At 41.5% G+C, this 27931-nt stretch overlaps 2 protein-coding genes across 2 annotated transcripts in view; one reads left to right on the top strand and one right to left on the bottom strand.

The window, feature by feature from the left end:
• Nucleotides 1-27931, top strand: part of LOC124262721 — a 39637-nt gene that overhangs the window by 6239 nt on the left and 5467 nt on the right. Inside the window, exons 3-11 of the mRNA XM_046697260.1 lie at nucleotides 21743-21934; nucleotides 22473-22575; nucleotides 24003-24148; nucleotides 24282-24434; nucleotides 25019-25110; nucleotides 25381-25545; nucleotides 26530-26589; nucleotides 26867-26937; nucleotides 27215-27345. Coding sequence (XP_046553216.1) covers nucleotides 21743-21934; nucleotides 22473-22575; nucleotides 24003-24148; nucleotides 24282-24434; nucleotides 25019-25110; nucleotides 25381-25545; nucleotides 26530-26589; nucleotides 26867-26937; nucleotides 27215-27345 — 1113 coding nt within the window. The remainder of the gene's footprint in view (nucleotides 1-21742; nucleotides 21935-22472; nucleotides 22576-24002; nucleotides 24149-24281; nucleotides 24435-25018; nucleotides 25111-25380; nucleotides 25546-26529; nucleotides 26590-26866; nucleotides 26938-27214; nucleotides 27346-27931) is intronic.
• On the bottom strand, nucleotides 1159-13024 carry LOC124262682 (solute carrier family 49 member 4 homolog). The gene is made up of 9 exons (XM_046697197.1): nucleotides 12920-13024; nucleotides 9830-10366; nucleotides 8237-8327; nucleotides 6314-6477; nucleotides 5187-5247; nucleotides 3697-3764; nucleotides 2753-2803; nucleotides 2289-2417; nucleotides 1159-1315 (listed from the first exon to the last, which is right to left on the bottom strand). The coding sequence occupies exons 2-9, from the start codon at nucleotides 10290-10292 to the stop codon at nucleotides 1287-1289; spliced, it is 1056 nt and encodes a 351-aa protein (XP_046553153.1). The 5' UTR covers nucleotides 10293-10366; nucleotides 12920-13024; the 3' UTR covers nucleotides 1159-1286.

Genomic DNA, 27931 nt, shown 5'->3' with positions numbered 1-27931 from the left:
AATGCTACTCAAACAAGTTAAGCTCAATGCGAAGCATGCCGCTGTTTAGTTCCATGAGCAAACTCTAAACATGTTAGAGTTTAAGTATGTTGTGATTAGGGCTGTAACAATGGTTGAATCTCCGATAGCAATTAATGGATGGTAGAAACGAAAAACTATAGATACATCGATAGTATGTGTGACTATCGACAGTTTAGTAATTGACTTCCGTTGATAAATTCGCAGTGCAAAATACAGGATGTTTGGGTGCAGACTTGCAGCTTCATTGAGTGTATGTTTTAACTGTTTACTTGATCGGGTTTTAAGTTTCTTGTCAGTTATTAAAAGAGACAGAAACTACTTCAACCTATTTTTAGTTCATATGAACTATACATTCATTTGGGAAATGACTTCAAATGAGACAATTTTCAAGAAGAAAAAAACTATTGCAATAGTTGGTCGAAAAAACTATCGTTATCGCAATAGTTGTTTCCCCCTCAATAGTCACCCCTAGTTGTAATTAGGTATTGTTTAGACTGAGACAAAAGCACATGAACTCAACACGTCTTGTATGTGTCTTAATCCTGAACGCATGCATGTTTTCGGTATAGACTTTCGAACATTTAACCATTCAATTAGCATGTATATCAAATCAGTATCATTTAGTGTTGATACCATGAATTCGATGATACAATGAATTCGATAAAACACCAGCAGCCACCGCCTCAAAGCTTTTATGCAGCTTTCAGTGGAAACAAGACGTCATCGTACCGGAACCTGTTGAAACAGTAACGCGGGTAGATTATATATATATTTATATAGTCCAGGGTTGTTATTAAAACAGTCTTACCGAGAGAAGAGGGCAGTACCCCAACACAGACGAGGGCGAAGCACGCCACGTTCGCAGCCCCCAGGACGTACAAGAGGAATATTAACAGCTTAAAATGGCGGGAGAACTTATCGGCAAACCTGAAATATTAAAAGCTATTGAAGACAGGAAAGGTACTTTCGAGGCCATTCATATCAACTATCCAGCTCACCGTGTAGAAATTGTATCAGGTTTCAATTTTAGTGAAACTATACTTCAATACATCAGTCAAATGTCCTACTGATTAATTGGAAAGTGTTTTTGTTCCTCACGGTTGTGCATCATGTTTACCTTGCAATTATTAACGACATCCCCATCTGGCCCAAATTGCCGTAGAACCCCATCCAGCCGGCCTGTTTCTGAGTTACTCCGTACGGCTTGAGAATGACGTCCACCAAGCCTGTCCAGCAGTTGGCTACTCCAAGGGTCAGACCGTATATTAGAGCGAGCAGCCAGAACTGACCACGCCTGAACAATGAATAGTTCATAGATACATTATGGTATCTTTGGTTTGGTTTGATTGTCGTGTAACGCCGCACTCAGCTCTATGGCGGCGGTCTGTAAATCTGGACCAGACAATCCAGTGATCAACAGCATGAGCATCGATCTAAGCAATTGGGAGACGGTGACAGGTGTCCATCAAGTCAGCGAGCCTGACCACTCGATCCCGTTGGTAGCCTCTTACGATAAGCATGGGTTACTGAAGATCAATTCTAACCCGGATTTTCACGGGTTCTGTGGTATCAACGTCATAACAATTATGTCTTAACTAAGGTTAACCTTAACTACCATTCTTTAACATTGCACTAAGGTTACCTTAGTGACCTACGATCACCTTACTGATTGTCTCAAAAACCCAAGAAGTGTATGAGTATTGATTTACACCGCTTTTAGCTATGTTCCAGCAATATCTCCAGAAACGGGCTCCACACATTGTATCCTAATACCTTCATTAAGATTGGGCGGTAAGGTTTAAAATTCACAGTACGCGAAGGTTTATATCTCCGTGCGGAGATGTATCGGAAAGAAGTGAAATATATGATGGTAATATTCAAGAGAAGAGGGCAATACCCCAACACAGACGAGGCGAAGCACGCCACGTTCACAGCCCCCAGGACGTACTAGAGGAATGCCAACAGTTTAAAATGGTGGGAGAACTTATCGGCAAGTACGGGTTAGAATTGGTTTTCAGAAACCCATGCTTGTCGTAAACGGCGACTAACGGGATCGGATGGTCAGGCTCACTGACTTGGTTGACACATGTCATCGTATCCCAACTGCGTAGATCGATACTCATGATGTTGATCAGTGAATTGTCTGGTCCAGACTCAATTATTTAGAGACCGCCGCCATATAGATGGAATATTGCTGAGCGCGGCGTTAAACAACAACAACAACAGCAACAACAATGTTACAATGCGTTCAGACGAACAGTGGTCACCTGAAGAGAGTTTTGAGTCCCACCAGGAAGTTCTCCCTCTTTTTCGACGCTGACAAACAAGGGGAAGAGGCGGTCTGCTGGGGAAGTACAACAAGATGATCAGGAGGATGAATACGGACCATCCACACACTGAAACAAGCAGTACATGCTTTAATCAGATTGATCTTACTGGCACTGATACAGTGAAATACAGAAGAAAGTGGAAGTAGAGCTAGGCCACATGCAGCAATATGACGCCACGCCACAGCCCGGTCAGTAGAAACTCTTAGACTGACAGCAGGGACACGGTGACGCATAGCAAGGTCATACATTGTGTGTATTAAGACCACAGCGTAAAGGCTGTTTTAAAATGGATTAAACAAGCAGTGCCTTTGAAAACGCAAGTACTTTTAACAGAAACATAATTCCACAACTTTCATATGAAGACTCGAACAACAATAAGTTAGGTAAATGATGATTCTCACCAACATACAGCATAAACATAATGTCCTTCCGCTCTTCTGCTATCCTTGTTCCTGAGAAGACAGAGAAGAGGATAAATACACGTAAATATAGTGTCAATAACGTATTTTATACAATTTTAATTATACGTCAATTGCATCCTTGCTTGAAACGCATTTGTCGTGAAGACCCTCACCTGATGGACTGAAGTACAGTCTGTCTCCACATGTCGTGAAGACACACACCTGATGTATTGAAGTACAGAGTACAGCCTGTATCCTCATATGTCGTGAAGACACACACCTGATGTATTGAAGTAGAGAGAGCAGCCTGTATGCTCATGTTGTGAAGACACTCACTAGATGTATTGAAGTACAGAGTACAGCCTGCCTCCACATGTGAAAACATTCACCTGATGTATTGAAGTACAGGGAACAGCCTGCCTCCACATGTTGTGAAGACACTCACCTGATGTATTGAAGTACAGAGTACAGCCTGCCTCCACATGTGAAAACATTCACCTGATGTATTGAAGTACTGAGTACAGCCTGCCTCCACATGTTGTGAAGACACTCACCTGATGTATTGAAGTACAGAGTACAGCCTGCCTCCACATGTGAAAACATTCACCTGATGTATTGAAGTACAGGGAACAGCCTGCCTCCACATGTCGTGAAGACACTCACCTGATGTATTGAAGTACCGAGTACAGCTTGCCTCCTCATATGTCGTGAAGTTGCTTATCTGATGTATTGAAGAGTACAACCTGTTTCCACGTATCGCGAAGACACTCGCCTGATGTATTGAAGTACAGAGAGCAGCCTGTCTCTACATGTCGTGAAGACACTCACCTGATGGATTGAAGTACAGAGAGCAGCCTGTCTCCGCATATGTCGTGAAGTTGCTCATCTGATCTGATGTATTGAAGAGTAGAGCCTGTATCCTCTTATGTCGTGAAGACACTCACCTGATGTATTGAAGTACAGGGAACAGCCTGACTCCTCAAGGTCGGATGTATATGTCGTCATATGGATACTGGAAACGTATAACAAAAGTCATCATTACGACAACAGGAGTTCATTAAGGATACGTTGGCAGGGGCAGATCCAGGAGTTTGGGGTACACATAAATCATGAAGTCCAAAGGTTAGGGGAAAAACTCATCGGGATTGGGTGTGTGTGTGGGTGTTTGTGTTCCCCTGGTAGACATGCTATATCCGGTGTTAACCTGCAAGTCTGTTGAATGAGGCTGAATCCGGATCGCTTTTTAAGGTATATGAGCGTTTGGTCTGAAAGTTAAACTGGGCATGTGATCGAGTGTTTCAAATTTTGGGCTTCTATTGAAGTCAACGCCATTACATAAACTGTAGGGAATATAAAGTATACACTGTCAAATTTGCTTTAAGGTTGTAACCTGCATCGTGTACATGTAAATGCTAATTGATGTAATGTACATACCATTGCTCTTTTTGTCCTTATCAAATACAAAATCACCATCGAATATCTATTGTTCGGTTCACTTTCAGGTAATGTGGAATATAACGCATCCTTTATTTGCCCGGCAGATTAACACAGTATGTTTTATAAGACGGCATCATTCACTTATTAGTGATTTTCTATGGATGCTGTTCTCGTTCTTTGTTTAATATACAGACGCTTCATGGTGAAATATTTTCAACAAACTAATCGTGGTCCGATTAATTGAAATAATCAAAGATTGGTCGCAGTTGCCAAACGACCAAGCAATCGATCACATTTTCTCATAATCGAACACAAACGATTTTGGAACCGCTGTAATAGAGTTTGAAACATATCTAGGACGTTGTCAGGGCCTGAAAACGTGTTTATTTCTAAGAAAACTCACTTCACTTTCTGAAAAGTCGTGACTGAATATTTCTTGAAGAATCTGGGAAGTTTATGTTACACTAGAACTAAATCATTTTACACTGGATGTGAAATTTGCAAATGTAATTTGTGCAGTTTCAAAAAAACTACAAGACAACCAAATGTTTTTTCTTTATACTTATCTGCAACTACAACCCGAATAGGAAAATCTAAAAAATGACGCGAACCATTTTTTTTCGATGATAGGTCGTTGGTATTGAACCAATCATCAATTGTGAGATTTCAACCAATTCCCAACACTACAACAAACCCTTTCATTGTCACAAAAGACACTACCATCCTTTTATATTACCTGAAATGTGGTCTCCATGTACATCGGTTTGTTTCGATTACAGTTTTAACAGCTGATGTTGAAATTAATAATCAATGAATTATCAATGAGTAATATCGAAATAATGATAAATGTATATATTAATAATTCGTAGAAAGCACAACCAAATGGCCAAAATAGAAATTAATCATCGTGAGTTATTGATTATTGCTTAATGCCGTTTCAACAATCTTGTAGCCTTTCGGTACGTAGATTACTGGGACAAACAATGAAATAACTCGCCTTTCGTTGTTTTTTACATTGGTGCAGTTTGGGTTGGTACGATCCGGCACTAAAATTGGCCCTGGAAGAAAATGATTTGAACGATCCATTAAAGGTCACCACGAACGAAATACACATGATGCTATTCCTGACATTACGTATAAGTAGATGTAGTTGTCGATGTAGTATATCGTGACGAAATTCCACTGTTGTATAGTACTGTGTCACGTTGTGTCTCCTCGCAGCCTTTAAGTATAGAACAGTGGCCTCCTTGAACCATCGACAGCATTAACACTTCTCCTTGGGAGACTTCATTTACGTTTCACATGCGTAAATTTATCAGAAACTGCACCGTCTCAAATGATGGTAACTAGAAGCAAGTATCTATTTATCTCAGTGGCCCCGCAACTCTCATGTGATCATATGTTGGGGTGTGGGGTGTGTGTCATGTGGCTCTACGGTCACCTTATGCCAGTGTAAGATGCCTTTAAAGGTGCGTTGCATTTCTGAGACCCCTTCTTCTCTCCCATCCAGTCAAAGTCCAATTGAACTTGGGGACAAGGGTTATCTAATCTGAGGCGCCGCTGTTCGCTGTGCAGAGTTCAGTCTTTCAACTTGTCAGACACCAGATTCGCCCAGACTATATTTTAGGTAGTAAGCTCCTTTCACGGATTTTACCTATACCTCACATCACACCAGGCTCACCCACTCACTCACTCACTCACCTACTCACGGACCCGTGAAGATCCTGGTGAGAATCGGTCTTCAGCAAACTTGGCTTGTTTGTTGTTTAACGCCGCACTCAGCAAATATTCCAGCTATATGGCGGCGGCCTGTAAATATTCGAGTCTGGGCCAGACTATCCAGTGATCAACGTCACGAGCATCGATTTACGCAATTGGGATACGATGACATGTATCAATCAAGTCAGCGAGCCTGACCACTCGATCGATCCTGTTGATCGCCTCTCTAGGTTGGCTTGTCACAGTACGCCATTTGCGTAGATTGATGTTCATGATGTCAATCACTGGATTGTCTGGTCTAGATTTGATTATTTCCAGGCCGCAGTCTTATAACTGGAAAACTAACAACCCATTCATATATCTATATATTCAGATTATGAAGTTTGCAAGAGCAGTAACACTGACCTACTACGAAACTCAAGGCGAGTCCCATGTTGGAGATGACGAGGGTGAGAGCAGTGCTTGTTGTCCTCTCGTGAGGACCGAACCAGACACTGGAGAGGACAGGAACACCAAACATTCCCACTGGCCCACCCAACCCGTTCAATGCGGCCCCGACGTGGTTGAGCCTTGAATAGAATAGGTGGTCATCTTCATAAATATGTCAAAACAAAGCTTATATTACCTGATGTGTATGCCGAGTCTGTGTATGGGTGTTCAGTGTACCAGGTGTCATAGTAACACGAGCTTCATCTGATCACCTGTACTGACGATGTTACGAAAGTTTCCTGTACTGACCATGTTACGAAAGTCTCCTGTACTGACCATGTTACGAAAGTCTCCTCTACTGACCATGTTACGAAAGTCTCCTGTACTGACAATGTTACGAAGGGCTCCCACACTCACCTTGTTACGAAAATCTCCTCTACTGACGATGTTACGAAAGTCTACTCAACTGACCATGTTACGAAAGTCTCCTGTACTGACCATGTTACGAAAATCTCCTTTACTGACCATGTTACGAAAGTCTCCTGTACTGACCATGTTACGAAAATCTTCTCTACTGACCATGTTACGAAGGGCTCCTGTACTGACCATGTTACGAAAGTATCATCTACTGACCATGTTACGAAATTCTCCTGTACTGACCATGTAACGAAGGGCTCCCATACTCACCATGTTACGAAAGTCTCCTCTACTCACCATGTTACGAAGGGCTCCCATACTCACCATGTTCCGAAGGTCTCCCATACTGACCATGTTACGAAAGTCGCCTTTACTGAAAATGTTACGAAGGGCTCCCATACTCACCATGTTACGAAGGGCCCCCATACTCACCGTGTTACGAAAGTCTTCTCTACTGAAGATGTTACGAAGGGCTCCTCCATTCACCATGTTACGAAAGGCTCCCATACTCACCATGTTACGAAAGTCCTTCTACTGAAGATGTTACGAAGGGCTCCTCTACTGACTATGTTACGAAGGGGTCCCATACTCACCATGTTACGAAAGTCTCCTGTACTGACCATGTTACGAAGGGCTCCCAATACTCAGCATGTTACGAAAGTCGCCTTTACTGAAAATGTTACGAAGGGCTCCCATACTCACCATGTTACGAAGGGCCCCCATACTCACCGTGTTACGAAAGTCTTCTCTACTGAAGATGTTACGAAGGGCTCCTCCATTCACCATGTTACGAAAGGCTCCCATACTCACCATGTTACGAAAGTCCTTCTACTGAAGATGTTACGAAGGGGTCCTCTACTGACTATGTTACGAAGGGGTCCCATACTTACCATGTTACGAAAGTCTCCTGTACTGACCATGTTACGAAGGGCTCCCATACTCACCATGTTACGAAAATCTCCTCTTTTCACCATGTTTCGAATGGCGCCCATACTCACCGTGTTACGAAAGTCTTCTCTACTGACCATATTACGAAGTGCTCCCATACTCACCATGTCACGAAGTCTCCTCTACTGATCATGTTACGAAGGGCTCCCATACTCACCGTGTTACGAAAGTCTTCTCTACTGACCATGTTACGAAGGGCTCCCATACTCACCATGTTACGAATGGCTCCCATACTCACCTCGTTACGAAAGTCTTCTCTACTGAAGATGCTACGAAGGGCTTCTCTACTGACCATGTTACGAAGGGCTCCCATACTCACCATGTTACGAAAGTCTCCTGTACTGGCCATGTTACGAAGGGCTCCCATACTCACCATGTTACGAAGGGCTCCAATACTCACCGTGTTACGAAGTCTTCTCTACTGACCATATTACGAAGGGCTCCCATACTCACCATGTGGCGAAAGTCTCCTGTACTGACCAGGTTACGAAAGTCTTCTCTACCGACCATGTTACGAAGGGCTCCCATACTCACCATGTTACGAGAGGTGGCGTCGAGGAGATACACCGTATACCGCACCCCACTGTTACCAGCATCATACTGGACACAACGGCAGGCCTAATACCTGTGATTGAGAATGTATTGCCTTTTCAACTATAAACAACACTGAACGCCGTGTCAAACGTGTCAACAACATTTTCCGGGTTACGAACTGGTCTGTGCCGAATATATCATGAGTTATTGTTCAGGTGTTCAGACGCTACATACAATCTAGAATGTTAGAACAGACAGGCGTAGTGAGAGATTATATATAGTAGTACGAACAAATCCCATGGTCCTTGGCTCTTTTTGAGAGAATGGTTGTGACAACTAGGATGAAGACAATGGGACACAACCGATATTATATTCAATTACTGATGTTAGTGATATCATCGAAAAACTATTGACGACAATGATGCCTCTGAAAACAATGATGATACAGATGGTAACTAGTAAAGTTCTTAAGCTATTACCTAAATACTAATGATCGTGATGAAACCAACACTAACAAAGCAACGCCCTCTTACCTTTCACGTCAATCACCCACTCACCTTTCACGTCAATCACCCAATCACTTACCTTTCACGTCAATCACCCACTCACTTACCCTTCACGTCAATCACCCACTCACTTCCCTTTTACGTCAATCACCCACTCACTTACCCTTCACGTCAATGACCCACTCACTTACCTTTCACGTCAGTCACCCACTCACTTACCCTTCACGTCAATCACCCACTCACTTACCTTTCACGTCAATCACCCACTCACTTACCCTTCACGTCAATCACCCACTCACTTTCCCTTCACGTCAATCACCCACTCACTTACCTTTCACGTCAATCACCCACTCACTTACCCTTCACGTCAATCACCCACTCACTTACCCTTCACGTCTATCACCCACTCACTTACCTTTCACGTCAATCACCCACTCACTTACCTTTCACGTCAATCACCCACACACTTACCTTTCACGTCAATCACCCACTCACTTACCTTTCACGTCAGTCACCCACTCGCTTACCCTTCACGTCAATCACCCACTCACTTACCTTTCACGTCAATCACCCACTCACTTACCTTTCACGTCAATCACCCACTCACTTACCTTTCACGTCAATCACCCACACACTTACCTTTCACGTCAATCACCCACTCACTTACCTTTCACGTCAGTCACCCACTCGCTTACCCTTCACGTCAATCACCCACTCACTTACCTTTCACGTCAATCACCCACTCACTTACCCTTCACGTCAATCACCCACTCACTTTCCCTTCACGTCAATCACCCACTCACTTACCTTTCACGTCAATCACCCACTCACTTACCCTTCACGTCAATCACCCACTCACTTACCCTTCACGTCAATCACCCACTCACTTACCTTTCACGTCAATCACCCACTCACTTACCTTTCACGTCAATCACCCACACACTTACCTTTCACGTCAATCACCCAATCACCGACCCTTCACGTCAATCACCCACACACTTACCCTTCACGCCAATCACCCACTCACTTACTCTTCACGTCAATGACACACTCACTTACTTTTCACGTCAATCACCCACTCACTTACCTTTCACGTCAATGACCCAAGAGAAGAACACGGCTGCCACCATGAAGGATATCGGTCCCCAGTTAGTCAGTGTGGTTATCGTCCCGTCATCCCAACCGAATGCATCTTCACTGGCTGCGGAGATGGGAGCGAAGGTGTTCCACATAATGTTCTGTGTGGCCGCGAATAAACCGAACACGACCAAAATATACCATCGTCGTTTATACAACTTGACCTTCACCTCCACCTCCTGGGTAACCGGGCTGCTGTTGACGGGGGCTAGAAGACCGTCGTCGAACTTTGGGGTAGTTATTCGTGTACGCTCAGACACTAAGTCCTCAAAAGTGGCAGCATTATCACTGAGTTTGGGGTCTGCAGCGTTTATGGCTAAATATTGCGGGGTATACAACGTCTCTTCTTCTTCGCCAAATCCCTCAAATGGGCGGCCGCTCGTATCCGTTAAAAGTCTTGTCTTTTCGTCCATGATGAGTTGTATTTTATAATGGAGAATAGCATGCAATTATCTGTGGCCGGACCTAGTTTGCTAGTAGACAATTCCTGTGTTCAATAGAAAACTTGTGATGAAGTATTTTCGTTTTCTTTCTTTGATTCATACTGACATAACAAGGCTTAACTGTGGACTGGTTTGGTGGCATTGCGTGACAACGATAACAGGAATGGACAAACGTAAATGCACACCACTGTGTCTTTCTTGACATTCTCGAGAAATCTGTGATAGATATGAATGAATTGGGTTTAAAACCGATTTGTCAGATACATGTGTAACGGAGCCCCGAAGTATGTATCAAAACCAATTATCCATGCTTGATTGACATGCTTGATATAAAAATATCTTGGACATCAATGTACAACTTCTAAATGCCACTGAAAGACAATAAAGGTATCGTTTTTTGATGACGTAACAATTGAATGACGTTATACCTTCACTGCGCCATTCTAGTGTGCCCCCTCGTAATCGAAACATTTTACATTACGTCACAATGTAAGCGACGTCACGATGCATGTCAGTTGTCATCGCCTCGTACGGCCTCCTACAGTAAACTACACCGTTGCATCCAGTTTCTTGGTTTGCTGTTGCTTCACGCAGCTAACATCACTGGTGGAAACATTACGTTTATGTTTTACGACGGTTAAAATGTGTCATTTCGACTCACAAGTTTTCAGCGACACGGTAACGTTCGTAATGTTTACATTCCCACAATGCAATTGTGGAATGTCGCTTGACTACTCAACTTCCTCTGGATGTACTGATCTAAACTTACGCTGGTAGTAGAAATGCAACGTTCATATTGTCCCATATGGTTTACGTTAATGACAGATGTAATTAAGTTAATTCAGAGAAGATATTTAATCCGAACGTAAACCGTCATCAAACTGTTATCATTTGTTTTTTTCTGGTAACGTTCGTCTTAACGTAGGGGGCAGACACATCAATAGAACAGCGCGCCAGTTAGCCCTGTGCGAGGATTCTTAATTTAGGTCACCGACACCGTCGTTTGTTTTCTGCCTTAAATTAATCGTAATTATCTTTAGAAAGTATTAAATTTGGCATCTTAGAAAAGAAATACACTTCGCCCTACCACCATGTATAGTGTAATAAAACACACTTTCGCCCTGAACTATTATAACCAGTGTAGGAAAGATAGCCCGTCCCAACGTCCGAGACGGGTGAATTTTGTGGAGGACGGGTTAAAAAAATATCTAGTCCGTCCTCATGTCGGGTGAATTTTAGCAAACCAATGACATATATATAATGATTATAACCTTTTTGAATATTTACTGCCGAAAGTGTTTTATTTATATTTGGAGGACAGGCTAGATTTTGGCAGGACTGGTAAAAAATTTGACCTGCCAGTCCTGTGGACAGGCTAGATTTTCTACATCTTTCCTACACTGTTATAACGTTAAAGCACTCGGACGCAAGGTCCTCGTGCTTTAACTATAATAGTTCAGGGCAAAAGTGTGTTTTATTACACTATACATGGTGGTAGATCGAAGTGTATTTCTTAATTACCGTATCGTCCCAAAGAAACATTGTTATGTTATTTACGGTGTAGACTTATAAAGACGTGCACTTCTAGATACAATGACTAGATAACATGATAGAATGGCGATTCGACGAGAGGGTAAATCTTTGCTCTATTGGAAGATATACGGTATGTCAGTAACATTGTAACACCTACTCAGGTCAGGCGATAACAACAACCTATATCCTACTTAATCATTTGTATCGTATTTGAAATGAAATACGTGTGATACGCTCTGCTAGGGCAAACAGACCCAGCAGGATTAATTCAGGTCATTCACACATCGCTTTGCTGTAAGCTAACTAAGTAAGAATATAAAGCAATCTATCAACTAATGAGACACTTAACACTTACAACGTTTTCACCTATACTAGTCTTTAATGCAGACCATGAACAAATTTACACAATGCAGCCCATGCAAATCTAGAATGTGTGGCAAGTCTAGAATACCAAATGAAAGTCTGGGCTCCATTTAATTGTATTTTATTAACATAATCTAATAAGTGTTTTGTTTCTCTAAAATGTGTTCATTTCAGGGACTAAATGTTAGTCTAGGCCTATACATGCTAGCCCCATACTTCCACGTCTACCGTGAAATACCTGAAAATTGTTTAAACCCCAACTCACTCACTCACTTCACGTGGTTCCGAAATAGGTTATCGTATTCTCGACAGAATCCGACATAATAGTAACCTGTTATCAAGTATCAGCTGCCATCAATCTGCTTGCCACTAAATAATATGTATACGTGTATACACTTCTTATCACTTGGTTGTAATCACTTGTTTGCTATTTTGATAACGATATAAGAATCTGCACCAAAACGTCGTTCTATGTAAAATACAAGAAGTTGTTATTCATAAAGTCGTAGGTCTCACTACTGACTCACTAACCGTTAGAATGCCGACATAACAATTAATATTATCACCATCATGAATTATTATTGTATTATTAGAGGATAAGACCGTAGTCGATAACCATGGCAACCTGACTAGACCATATAGCTCAGTACCTGGACGACACTGCATTGCTCAAACAGAAGCATATTCATGATAGAACGTACCTTCCCCACAGTCCCGCTTGATATGATCTGTATATGTACACTTGATACCTGGTCTTGTTATCAGTAGATTCAGACGAGACCTACATACCACCTGAAGATAAAGACTATCTACACAATAATCTTACGGAAACTAATAACTACAACAGCGAACAATTATGACATTATGACTAATAGTATTTTCCATAGCAATTTGGCTCTTTTCAAAAGAAATAATATAAATTCGAAACAGTGGTATGCAATATATAATCTTTAAAAATGTAGGTGACACATGGAAATAACTTCAGATTTGATGAGACACGTGTCTTCGTATTTCGACGTTTCGGATGATTACGAATGTTTTGAAGAACAGAACACACATCTTGGCCTCTTGGCACGTGACAGTAATGCCTCTTTTGCTAATTGATAGTACCTGTGATATGAAGATCAGTACTGCTAACATGTGAAGTTATCTGTGATATGAAGATTAGTTGGCAGCAGCACTGATCTTCTTATTACAGATAACTTCATTTGGCAGCAGTACTGATCTACATATCACAGGTAACTTCACATGGCAGCAGTACCGATCTTCACATCACAGATAACTTCACATGGTAGCAGTACTGACCTTCATGTCACAGCTAACTTTACATGGCAGCAGTACTGATCTTCATCTCACAGATAACTTTACATGGCAGCAGTACTGATTTTCACATCACAGATAACTTCACTTGGCAGCAGTACTGATCTTCATATCACAGATAACTTTACATGGCAGCAGTACTGATCTTCATATCACAGGTAACTTAAGATGGCAGCAGTACTGATCTTCACATCACAGATGACTTCACATGGCAGCAACACTGATCTTCTTATTACAGATAACTTCACTTGGCAGCAACACTGATCTTCTTATTACAGATAACTTCACTTGGCAGCAGTACTGTTCTTCATATCACAGATAACTTCACATGGCAGCAGTACTGACCTTCATATCACAGATAACATCACTTGGCAGCAGTACTGATCTTCATATCACAGGTAACTTCAGATGGCAGCAGTACTGATCTCCTTATCACAGATTTCACTTGTCAGCAGTACTGATCTACATATCACAGGTAACTCCACATGGCAGCAGTACTGATCTTCACATCACAGATAACTTCACATGGTAGCAGTACTGACCTTCATATCACAGATAACACTACTTGGCAGCAGTACTGATCTTCATGTCACAGGTAACTTTACATGGCAGCAGTACTGATCTTCATATCACAGATAACTTTACATGGCAGCAGTACTGATTTTCATATCACAGGTAACTTCACTTGGCAGCAGTACTGATCTTCATATCACAGATAACTTTACATGGCAGCAGTACTGATCTTCATATCACAGATAACTTCACATGGCAGCAGTACTGATCTTCATACCACAGATGACTTCAGATTGCAGTCCTGCTGCCATCTGAAGTTACCTGTGATATGAAGATCAGCCAATACTGCTGCTGCCATGTGAAGTTATCTTTCATGAAGGTCAGTACTGCTGCCATCGAAGACGAAGTTATCTGTGATATGAAGATCAATACTGCTGCCATTTGAAGTTACCTGTTATGTGAAGATCAGTACTGCTGCCTTCAGAAGTTATCTGTGATATGAAGATCAGTATACTGCTGCCATTTGAACTGCTACCAAATGGTTATATAAAGATCAGTACTGCTGCCCTCTGAAGTTATCTGTAATATGAAAATCAGTGCTGCTGCGAAGTAAAGTTATCTGAAATAAGAAGATCAGTACTGCTGCCAAGTGAAGGTATCTGTGTCATAAAGATCTGTACTGTTGCCATGCGATGTTATCTGTGATATGAAGGTCAGTACTGCTACTATGTGAAGTTATATGTGATGTGAAGAACAGTACTGCTGCCATGTGAAGTTACCTGTGATATGTAGATCAGTACTGCTGCCAAGTGAAATCTGTGATATGGAGATCAGTACTGCTGCCATGTAAAGTTACCTGTGATATGAAGATCAGTACTGCTGCCATGTGGAGTTATCTGTGATATGAAGATCAGTACTGCTGCCAAGTGATGTTATCTGTGATATGAAGGTCAGTACTGCTACCATGTGAAGTTATCTGTGATGTGAAGATCAGTACTGCTGCCATCTTAAGTTACCTGTGATATGAAGATCAGTACTGCTGCCATGTAAAGTTATCTGTGATATTAAGATCAGTACTGCTGCCAAGTGAAGTTATCTGTGATGTGAAGATCATTACTGCTGCCATCTGAAGTTACCTGTGATATGGAGATCAGTGCTTCTGCCACCTGAAGTTATCTGTGATATGAAGATTAGTACTGCTGCCAAGTGAAGTTATCTGTGATATGAATGTCAGTACTGCTGCCAAGTGAAGTTATCTGTGATATGAAGATCAGTACTGCTGCCATCTGAAGTTACCTGTGATATGAAGATCAGTACTGCTGCCAAGTGAAGGTATCTTTTTCATGAAGGTCAGTACTGTTGCCATGCGAAGTTATCTGTGATATGAAGATCAATACTGCTGCCATTTCAAGTTACCTGTGATGTGAAGATCAGTACTGCTGCCTTCAGAAGTTATCTGTGATATGAAGATCAATACTGCTGCCATTTGAAGTTACCTGTTATATGAAGATCAGTACGGCTGCCCTCTGAAGTTATCTGTAATATGAAGATCAATACTGCTGCGAAGTAAAGTTATCTGTAATAAGAAGATCAGTACTGTTGCCAAGTGAAGGTATCTGTGTCATAAAGATCAGTACTGTTGCCATGCGAAGTTATCTGTGATATGAAGATCAATACTGCTGCCATTTGAAGTTATCTGTGACATGAAGATCAGTGCTGCTGCGAAGTGAAGTTATCTGTAATAAGAAAATCAGTGCTGCTGCCAAGTGAAGGTATCTGTGTCATAAAGATCAGTACTGTTGCCATGCGAAGTTATCTGTGATATGAAGATCAATACTGCTGCCATTTGAAGTTATCTGTGATATGAAGATCAGTAATGCTGCCCTCAGAAGTTATCTGTGATATGAAGATCAATACTGCTGCCATTTGAAGTAATCTGTGACATGAAGATCAGTGCTGCTGCGAAGTGAAGTTATCTGTAATAAGAAGATCAGTGCTGCTGCCAAGTGAAGGTATCTGTGTCATGAAGATCAGTATTGTTGCCATGTCATGTGAAGTTTTCTGTGATATGCATGTCAGTACTACTGCCATTAAAAGTTATCTGTGATATGAAGATCGGCACTGCTGCCATTTGAAGTATTCTGTGATATGAAGATCAGTGCTGCTGCAAAGTGAAGGTTTCTGTGATATGAAGATCAGTACTGCTGCCATCTGTATTTCGTAATGAAAAGGCAAGATATTGAACGGTAATATTCATTTTACTTCACTTGGCAGCAGTACTAATCTTCATATCACCACCACAAGCACCACCACCACCACCACCACCACCACCAATGATGCAACCAGTGCAACCACATGTGGGTGCTTTGGAAGAATTTAGGCTTCTATACCCCTTTACCATGATCGTCTCAGGGCCCACCTCCTGTGGGAAGACGTACTTAGTGAAGCAGCTTTTAGAACGGATGAACATTAAACCTTATCCTGAACGTATTATTTGGCTCTACAAACGATGGCAGCCCTTGTATAACACCATTCAAACCCGTGTTTACCCCTTTGTGGAATTTCATCAAGGCATTCCTTCTGATCTCGAAAAGGATCGGTTTCTGGACCCCCATGTGGTGAATGTGGTTATCCTCGACGACTTAATGTCGACAGCAAGCAAAGATCCACGCATTACAGATCTGTTTACGGAAGGAAGTCATCATCGTAATCTCTCAGTGATAGCCTTGAACCAAAATTGTATTTCAGTAAGGATCCCACACGACGAAGAAACTGCCATATATGCTTCTGTTTAACAACCCTATCGATCAACAACCGATCATGACTTTGGCGAGGCAAATGTATCCAGGTAACACAGACCATTTCATGAAGCCTTATAGCTACTTGTTGCTTGATCTAAAACCACAAACACCTCCCCATATGCGACTTTGCCCCAATGCATTCAGTTTAAAAGGAGACCTCCAAGCTAGGACCATTCAGTCCGAGTTAGACTTTTGGCGTGAGCAGACGTGTGAAGAAAACCTCCCAACCATGCCATCTTGTGATGACTGTGGACTCATGTTTCAAGACGTGCATGATTTGCAAAAACACAGAAGAAACTGGTGTCCTGTAAAGTCTTCAGTGGGTCCACCGGGAATACCCCAAGTTAAAAGGAATCATTAAACGATGTCACACAAAACAACAGGAAAAAAAAGATGGCTTATCTTGAAGAGCAAGGTTTAAGACAAATGTATTCACCTACACGTGAGCTGAATAAAGACTTTTTGGATGAGAAACGACAGCTGTACATGAAAAGAGGTTTAAACGAAGACATGATTCAAGCCAAACTGAACAAATTCATCTGGAGCACGTTTAAAGAGACGTATGCCCGATTTATTACTTATCTGTACCATATGCAGTGTGGTCCAAAGACACAAGGAATACTGAAACAAGTAGGAGACACAAATAATCTGTATTATGACGTGTTTTCCAATCTGTACCAATATAAGTCTTGGGTCGAAGGCTTGACTGAAGATGATAATGCAGACATAACATCTGATGAAGAGAGTGAAGGACAGGACGGTGAGGAGGGGCAATAAGACAATTCACAACAGATGTAGACTTCTGGGAGCGCTCCTATCCCGTAGTTCTATTCGTTTGAAACGGAGCTAATATATGAAATCAGTTTATCTTGTTTTTTGTCATGTATACCTCGTTAGGATGGGAAATCCACATTAACTTGGTGTGCCTAATGGCAGCAAGATGCTCCCTGGGGAGTTGAGAATGGTAATATAACTGAGATTGACATCCAAGGGAAAATTTACCAGCGCTTTGAGCATGCATGCGGGATGGACTATAGCGTTATATAAGTACCCATATAATAATACTATACACCTATGCGTTGTCATTCATACATTTATGATTACTCTTTCATGCTAACACTATACAATTACACCCCATTCCTGATGGAATTTTAGATGAATTCCATGATAGTTGCATTCCTAAATAGGTTGGGAAGCGCACGTACAATCCCCATGACAAGACGCACATTTCTACAGTCAACGCTGACACGCCCTAGCTAGTGTTGATTCCTGAAATGTCTAAGCATAGCATCCCTTCTGGAAACAGTCTGATAGCACACGGGACACGTTGCTGACTACATGGTGGTGCGAGTCTAAATGGCAGCAAACCTGTCAACTAGCTGCTTTTATCTAAAAAGTCGTCTTCCGTTTCTTTGTGAGACTCTGTGAGGAAGTAATTATTTTGGCTTCAGTTCCCCCGTTCTTCTGCATCTGAATACGTGCTGGCTGTTTAACGACTTGTTGGGTTGGAGAAGTGAGTGCAAACGTGTCTGTAGGAGGGGGTAGGTCCATCTTGACCCCTTGCTTCTCGTAATAGATCACATAATCATCCACGTTAGTAAAGGGATTGGGATAGCCTTTAGCCTGCAAATAGTAATATTTGGTCCATTTCTTAGGGTCGTCCAGATAGCGTCTCAAGTATCTCCTGTTCATTTTCTTGTTCCAGTTGAATACTGACTCTCACACAGAGGTTTCAGATGAAGTGTCACTATCACGGGTCCCCGACTAAATGAAGCTAAATCACCGTTTCTGTCCTTTATATAGATGTCTGCTAGCCCTAATTCTAACTCCTAAAAACATGTTGTTAGCAGAGCGTGGTTTCGATCCACGGTCCTCTGGGTTATGAGCCCAGTGCGCTTCCACTGTGCCACTCTGCTCTCCCTTCACCTACCTTTTGTTAGGACTTTTATACACCACATCAACCAATGACAACCAATATTGATTTATTCTCAAATAGTCACAAATACACTCAGTATTGTACAATGAACATCACACTCTTACACATGTAAATCTGCATGACTACCCCAGCGGACCACCTCTTTCTGAGGTACTCCCACCAGGGCCAAATACGGACAGTTTGGAGACCATTTTTCATGTTCGACCCAAGGATCATCCTCTACGTCCCAGTTCTTGAGAACAACACCACATTGAACACACTTGCAAGCGTCCCCTCTGATTAAGTACACAAATCCTGCCTGGGCCATTTGACTAAGACTCTGTGTCATCTGCACAGGCCAAGACTGAAAGGAATTCAGCCGTTCTTGGAACTGTGTTCGAGGTCTGAGAGGGATACATAGGTACCCACCTAGATGATCATGACCATGAGGATACTCTGTCTTGTCTGTCTCTTGTCCCAGCAATGTCATGGCTTGTATCTCTCCGCATTCCTCCAAAGCTTTACAGAAGAGGGTGTAAGCTTGGGGTCCTCGCCGGGGTAGGGTATCTAACAAAGCTCTGACCCGGTCAAAGGCATTCTCTTCCCACAGAGGTTACTCCTGTCATATCTTCCTACGTAACCTCTGTTCTAATACGGCCCTTTCATGGTGTGAGCGTTCAAGACTCGTGATTGCAGGCAATCAGATTTAGTTGTGCAATCAGCGACGTTGTTTCAAAAGTGATCATTCGCAAGGCCTCGGTAATTTCCGTATGCTTCGAGAAAACTAAACCTCTTCCCCTGCGCGATGCGCAAACGTTTCTTCTAGACAGAACTCAGTCATGTTATGGCGGATCAGTGGCGTCTCCATCGCCCTCGTTGACAACGGACAAGCTAGCCATTAAACGTCTTGTGTGTAACATCAACACAAGTCCCCGGCAGATGGGGGATATTTGTGGCCTCACATTTGCTTGTGTTAGTCTAAGTTGAATATAAGTCGATGTAACAGGTGTTCTGATTGGATAGAAAGAAGAGAGAGAGAGAGAGAGAGAGAGAGAGAGAGAGAGAGAGAGAGAGAGAGAGAGAGAGAGAGAGAGAGAGAGAGAGAGAGAGAGAGAGAGAGAGAGAGAGAGAGAGAGAGAGAGAGAGAGTTGTATAGCTGGATGTCGTCTGTGTAGTCAGGAATGAAGTGATGCATGATCCGAAATGAAGGGGTTTATATATTTTCATTCCCAAACCAGATTAAACCAGTTGATCTATCCGTATGCCGTGATGTCATTCTCTTTCGGTTGCTATGCACCTGATCTAAAAATACCTCTGGGAAAAGTTGTTTATCCCAAGGTCAGCTCAGTACAAGGTCATTGTCCCCTGTGAAATGAGGTCAGCCAAAATCTCATGTAATTACATCCAGATACGAATTCTGGAGTCAAGGATAGAAGTAAAGATTTTTCCGATCATATTCAACAATGATATACCACGATAATTGTTCGGGTCATAAGGGATTTGATTGCCTGTTCTATTTCACTTCTAGTTATTGGATCTGATAACAAGTCTTCATTGTCAAAGTCTGAACAGTAATGACTTGATATATATTCACGGGCGGTTTCATCAAAACCCTCATCATTTACATTGGTTGCAGGATTAAGTAATTCCTTGAAATATGTAACCCATTTACCAATGGGAATACAGGTATTCCCTCCCGAACCAGTTGTAAAGGATTTTACCTTAGACCAAACTTTTTACAGTCACCACCTGCGGCTGCTATACATATCTCATCAGCAGTCATGGTATTAAATTGCGGAGATTTATCCCGCCACACACTTTTGAAATCCTCTTTGCATCAATATAACAGTTGAGATTTTCATTGGACCGACACCTCCGGAACGTGTTTAAGTGAAAGAATATTTTACCCTTAGTACCATTACCTTGCTATCGTCTAACAGCAAGGTTTATAGTGCATGACAATGGTAGGTGGTCTGAGTCTGGCCGAAAATGAGCAATCATGTCTAGAATAGCACTAAAACAATTTGTTGAAGCAAGTATGTAGTCTACTAGACTCGATCCATTATGAGTAATACAAGTAACGGACCCCCTCTCGCTCCCTTGCTTTCTACCATTTACAATGTGTAAGCCCCACAGCTTGCATAGTTCTAGAAGGGCGAGACCAAACTTATTAGGTACACTGTCTTCAGTTGTTCTAGGTTCGTTGAAATAGTCAGGTAAATAGAAATCTGATAAAGGAAGATAATCAGTGTCATTATCATTTTCAATCAAATAAATCAGTTCTTCATTTGAACCAACCCGAGCGTTAAAATCTCCGAAGAGTACTATATGTATGTCTTCAATATAATTTGCTCGAATGGATGCAAGTTTTGATTCTAGTTCATCAATATCGTTTGAACCAGTGTCATTGTAGAGCGGGGAACCTTCAGGGAAAAATAGAGAGGAAAGCAATAATGCCAATATTATTAATATTGAAAAATACACAATTTTGCCAGGTAGAAAAGATTGTCATGTGTAAATGGCTAAAAGTGCTTATATACAGAGGGCAACTCCGCCAGAATGTCGTCTGAAATTGCCCAGACTTCTCGCAGCAGAGGTATGACAAACATTACCAGTAAAGAATGATTCAAGTTCGCTCATATCATGTTTCATGGTTTCTACTAAGCCAAAAATGTCAAATTGTTCACCAAACCGCATGAATGAATTGTCATGTAGGTAGGAATGGGTACTCTGAACATTCCAGACACAAATGTTCTGGATTAGGCTGGACGTCGTAGCTTTATCTTCTAACGTTGATGATGGCATTGTATCCGTTTCCAGAGGTTGGCCACGGCCGTCTTCCTACGCTGAAACAGACGCCCCTTGGGTACCCTCGGTGCCGTCCCCCAATAAATAGTGATACTCAGGACGCTATTCTTGTTTATAATGCGATAAGTTGTTGCCAGGTGTTTTACTGACCGTGTTATATGTCGCAGACTACACGAGGAAATCTGCGAATACGTACTAGGTGGAGTGACCAGAGTCAACTTAGGATCAAGGAACATGCCGGAACTCCTCAAGTCGTTCCACGTCAACCCTACGTTCTATCGCCCACAGGAGACCGCGTGGAAGGTCCAGGACAACTGCAGTCCGTTCATGTGTTACAATGTTGACTACAAGCTGGAACGGTTAGTACCGCGCTCTATAAAACCTCTCTGGTCTTTGTGACTTGTCTGATTGGGCGCGGAGATCGTCAACAATAACAATATTGGCAGCCATTGAAAGTAGGTACTCTCTCCCCTGCATTTACGTCTGCTGCAATTGGTCTGACAATGTTTACAATGTGATTAACAGTGAAATAACATGTTGTTTATGCCTATGTCATACTGACTTATTAAAAATCATTGGAAATTGCAAGATTGAAGGTGATGGAAAAAGCCACCCAAAATACACGCTTGAACGTGGTTTTCCTCATGCACGTATAATACTTGACAGGTAACTGTGAGTGGCGGTATATATAACATTTCGTTCTAGATGTAACTAGACAGAACTCTTTAAGTCAAATGTGTCACGTTTGTTTTTTTCTGAATACTTTTAACTTCTGTTAAATATGCGTCACCCTTCTATAACGACACTGAGATTAGATGTTAGCTGGCAAGTCTTGTTTCCATATGATATAGCTGCCCAGTATGGGGACATCCTTTCCACTCTTGATGTCTGTGTTAGGTATGGCAGCACTACAATCTCGATGTCGGCGCTGTTCCTGGAGACGCTGAGGAAGTGGGTGCAGACGTACCAACGCATAAGGCGTGACGGATGGAATCTAAATGTAAATGCCATTTTGCCGTGAGCATATTAGTGACAACACTTGAATGTGTGGTGCCGTACCTCAGAGCATCATTACACATACGTTTCGGTTGTTAGAGGCGTGGAGTAGCCTCGTGGTTAAAGCGTTGGCTCGTCACGCCAAAGACCCGGGTTCGATTCCCCAAATGGGTACAATGTGTGAAGCCTATTTCTGGAGTCCCCCGCCGTGATATTGCTGGAATATACTCACTCACTCAATTACTCATGTGGCCTGATTGGGTGTTTATCCTTTATTTCAGTACATACATGGCACAGGTTCTTCTGTGCGAACATATGACAGTGTACAATCGTCAATCGAGAGTGTATATATGCTGAACAACAGATGGACATTATATGATTCAAATCTACTAACTATACTTGTTTAAGGATATAACATATTTCGGTATTTATATCATAAATCTTTTGTGTGTTACTAAATGTATTTGGACTTTGAGATAATAACAGCTAATAGCAGCTAGTTAAACTCATGTATGTTTGGGTACATATTATATTTTGACTTGAGGTACATTTGTCTCTGGTGAGCAAAGGCTGGCCATGTTAGCAAAACATTCATTACAAATATAATAAGAATAATTGCATGCTTTCCATATCTCAGTTAATGACGCACATTTAACGACCGTCCAGTCTTAAGTTCTAAATTGCGTTAGTTCAGCCGAATCGGTAATGTGTTATTTTCATTTTTCTTGAATAATTTGCAAATGATATCCACATACAGTAGAACATGGTTATAGCGAACACGGATATAGCGAACAAACGGATATAGCGAACAAATTTAAAAGTCCCGTCAGCAGTCCTTTATAATATCATTAAAATTATACGCGAATAACGAACTTGTGAGTAGCGAATTAACGGCTATAGCGAACTGATTTACTACCCCCCAAGACCCAATTAACGACGTGATTAGCGAACTCACTCAGTGTCAGCTCAGCCACTTAGCGGTACAGTATACATCAATCTTGTTGGCGGTGAATCAACATTGATTGATGGTCATTAATTAATTAACAAAACAAACATATCGTGTTTAACCCATTCAACAACCGTTTTCGTTGACGAGGACGGTATCCATTGCCGTAGTATGATTGGCTGCCTTAGGTCACGTGTACTTATAATATATTGAAATTAGCATCATATGTCATCTTTGGACTGTTCAACAAGTGCAACATCCTACCGTAGCTCTATTTCCTTGTACTTCGCACATTTGTCAATAACTTTTTTTTTTTGTCAATTACTTGCAGAGCTATGATTACACATTTAGAAAGTGGTCAAATGCAACATATGTTATATTTGGGATTACACTTTCACAGTAAAGTACAAATTCTAAGTTCTAACTTGCAGAGCGCCGAGATAGCTTCAGCGCTAAATAGCATTCACTCACCCACTCTGTTTTAGATCCATCTGTGGCTTGGCCACTGTGCAGATGTGTGTAGTGATGACCTACCAGAGACTCTGAAGTTTGACTTCATCCATACAGGCAACACGGCCGACTACGTAGGGATTATCCCCATGCTTGTGACGTGTGTAAGCCGGCTCAAGAGGTACGCACCAGTCCATCACGAATCTCTGTCCTCGTCGTTCAAACGAATACTGATCAGGCTTTTTTGAAGACGCGAAACACCATGAGAATATTTCTGCTGTTTTCATTAAATCAATGTGTTGTTTGTGTTACAGAGACAATGGTGTAGTCGCCATTGAGAGTTACCACTCCAGCCAGTCCTTCAGCATCGTGCCGGACACTCTGAACATGTGTGTGAACATTCCGCTCACCATGTACCCCACCATTATAGGACTACAGCTGGCAGAGGACTTGAACCTTGGTCACGAGTGAGTACGGATGTCTGGCTTTGTTGATTCACTGTGTATTATGTTGACGTCTACAACTGATAGAGAATTTGCACTTTTGTCACGAATGACTGCACCAAATCTGAAAACAAATGATATTTTAAGAACATTCTTTTTCCCCTGCCTCTCTTTTGTGTCCATAGTCATTCCTGTGATACCTGCATGACGATGGGTGACAACATAAGGTCGAATTCAGTTCCCTACTTTGACTTGTATCATACTTTGCTGCTTTCTTTAGGTCAACAATTGACTTGTCAGCGTGTCTTGCCATAGCTGGAGCAGGAAACTCTAAACATTTTCGCGACGTGATTCATACACAAATACTCATAATATAGTACAACTGTTTTGTTACTTCTTTTTCTCTGGCATTTCATTCAGAGCTTTTGGACTGTTCATAAATCGAAGTATATTATAGATGGTAGATTGATGTCCACATTCGACATCGGCAATGGTTAAATCGGATTTTTCCTTTTGAAACAATATTTATCGATCATTTGTCTGACTGTCCAGCAAACACTTCATGATCATAAAACCTGTGCCAAAATATCTTTTATGTTATTGATTAGGCGCCCTTTAGAGAGTGGATTCTTCGTGGGCTGTGGACGTTTAATTCTCAATTGGAAAGCGGCTCCAGAACCGTCAAAGTTGACTCTCACAGGTATACGTTCAGACATAATTTGGCATTCTTGACACAAACATGATCTGAAGATTTTCTAGTCGACACTCGATTATTTACAAGCTATATATTTACATACATTGCTGCATGAATATGTATCTCTTTTGAAGAAGGAGAACCCCCAAAACATGATTTGAGTATATCCTGTATCAAGTGTATAAATTAATTAAACTGTTTATATTGTTTCAATATTAGTTGGTTAAAGAAATGTAATATTAGACGAGACTGCAGAACCAGTAAATACTTTTTCAGGATCTGACGAAGTGTCCAAGTGTCTCCGTGCAATAATTCGCCCAAACACTGATAGCAAGGCGACCATGGGCCCAATGAAATTCAAGGGTGCCCACTTTACACTGATTGACACCCCTTCAGTGATAAGACTTGTGAAAAGGCTGGCACAGTATGTGGAGGGAGGAGGTTTGTATTATTTATCAAGTAGCAGGTCCGTCCACAGTATGGATAGTCAATCATTTTTATTCAATAGAATCAATAAGGTCACTCAGATTTTGCTTAAATAATCTGCCCAAAAAAGGGAATCAGGATCTGATAATCAACAAGCGTGTGTAGTGAAATTTCAATTTCACATGTGCAACTCGCACACCTGTTTGTTCTACCAGCAAGTGGTCCCCCTTCTTTGAGAGGCACTTTAAAAGTTGTATGGATGTAGCATTACCAAGTTGCACTTGCTTGATAACGGTTTTAGTACCTACACCGAAACGTCGCACTCATTGCAGTAAAGAAGTTGACCAGAGCTTGGTTTTCCTTCGTAAAAAAAAGTCGATTTCATGTGACTGCGCAAAATTTGGTTTTGTTGCAATTGTTAGATTTTGTGTCAGTGAGCAATTCATCGGTCTGAAATGAAATCAATGAAATGACTGTAGTCATGGTACAGATGTGTAACTTAAGAACGTGCCCTTCTAGGTGACATTTGCATATTTATCAAATCATTAAAAAGAATTTGTCTGGATGCGTTATCCCATTCATTGCGTCATTCATTTTATAGTCAGATCTCTTTTGGATTTTGTTATTGAAGGAAATAAGTGTAGTGTGAATCTTCATGTTGAAAAGTACAATTCATTTACACTCATGTCCTATGTTTGCTGTATGTGATTGATAACCCGTGAAGATCCGGGTTAGAATATTGATCTTCAGTAACCCATGCTTGTTGAAAGAGGCGACTAACGGGATCGGGTGGTCAGGCTTGCTGACTTGGTTCACACATGTCATCGGTTCCCAATTGAGCAGAACGATGCTCATGCTGTGGATCACTGGGTTGTCTGGTTCTAGACTCGATTATTTATAGACCGTCACCATATAGCTGGAATATTGCTGAGGGCGGCGTAAAACTAACTAAGTCACTCACTCACTATCTGATTGATAAGTTTAAACCATATGTCACAGGGCAACAGGTTGCAAAGATCATTGAAGGCTTTCTCATGGGACAACTTCCTGCTTCATTTGGTATGTATGTTTGTTACAATGAAGCTTACAAGCGTAGTTTACTTCCAAGGAGTCAGGGAATACGTATGTCAGGTTGAAAATATGGTGGAGTTTTATTGTGATATAAAATCCGCAAGTAATTGAAGTGCTGGAAAGTAATCATAGTTTGGGAGAAGTGATTGCATTCTAGTACTATGTATGCGCGTAAGCGCTTGTTCTTAAAAATATGTATAATCTTTGAAAAGAGCAACACACTGAACCAGCTGGGAACACATCTGAATCGAAGTTTTGTTGTCAGGGTTCCTGAAGGCCCCTGCTAATGCTACTGTGGACACGGGGATGGAGGCGTTGAGCGTGTCAGATCAAAAGGTCTTGTTACACATTATTTACTTTTGCACCATTTCGAGCTCTGAAGGCACACCCACCTTCCATATAATTCAAATGTCACGAAGCAAACCTTTTTCCCGTGAGTCGATTTTCCGTTCCAAATTTGTCTTTTGTACATTAAAAACTGATAATCCCGAAGGTACACTTGCCTTTTAAATTGCCAGGACGAACAATTTAATAAAATTATTTTTTAATTGCACTTAATGTGAATCTGCTGAACACCCATGGACTGATGTTTTATTACCTTGCATGGACCTAGAGCATAACAGAGTACATGGATCGTTATGAAGTAAAGGTCAACGCCAGTCTTGACCAGATGAAAGGAAAATTCACCTGTGACTACAGTAGCGACAACCACTTCGCCATTGTGTACACATTCGAAGATTCCGGGTACGTGTAAATACACTCTTAAAAAAAGTAGGGGAACGTTGTGCACGTGCATCCCATGCGTTGCGTTTAGAGGTGGTGATCAAGAAAAATGGTGGTGCGTTCATAAAATGTCTGTCTTTGAAAAGTTTGTTTACATAATATCCAAATTGAAAGTTCCGTTTCCCCGGTTTGGACGAGTATAGTATAATGTCTCCATCTGCGTTATTACAGTCCAAGAATTATGACATACAGGGTATCGACTCACATGCACATTTCGTTGTGAGAATCAAACAGTTGACTTTATCTGATGAATATAGAAAGGATTGTGTTACTTCATTTGTTTTCCCCATATATACCTTATATATAAGGCACGCAGGTACCTTGACAGTGTGAAAGTTATTGGTAGCACTGGTTCGCCTTAGTTGGTTATAGAAAGTTATATGTTGTGTACGAGAACAACTAATTTGGGATTGGCCCTATCATGATTCTTGGTTTGTCTATTTGGGATTACCATAGTGATGATGCAACCTGAGGGGCAACTGTTTGAGTGGTAGTGGGGGAACGATCCATTGTTGCACTAAATGTATATGTCTGTTTTCGTGTTTTC

The sequence above is a fragment of the Haliotis rubra genome, unplaced genomic scaffold, assembly GCF_003918875.1.
Source record: "Haliotis rubra isolate DU_JTF1 unplaced genomic scaffold, ASM391887v1 Scf85, whole genome shotgun sequence".
NCBI classification, from domain to species: Eukaryota; Metazoa; Mollusca; class Gastropoda; order Lepetellida; family Haliotidae; genus Haliotis; species Haliotis rubra.
Note: the sequence above shows the minus strand (reverse complement) of the source record. Positions and strands in the feature narration are given on the sequence as shown.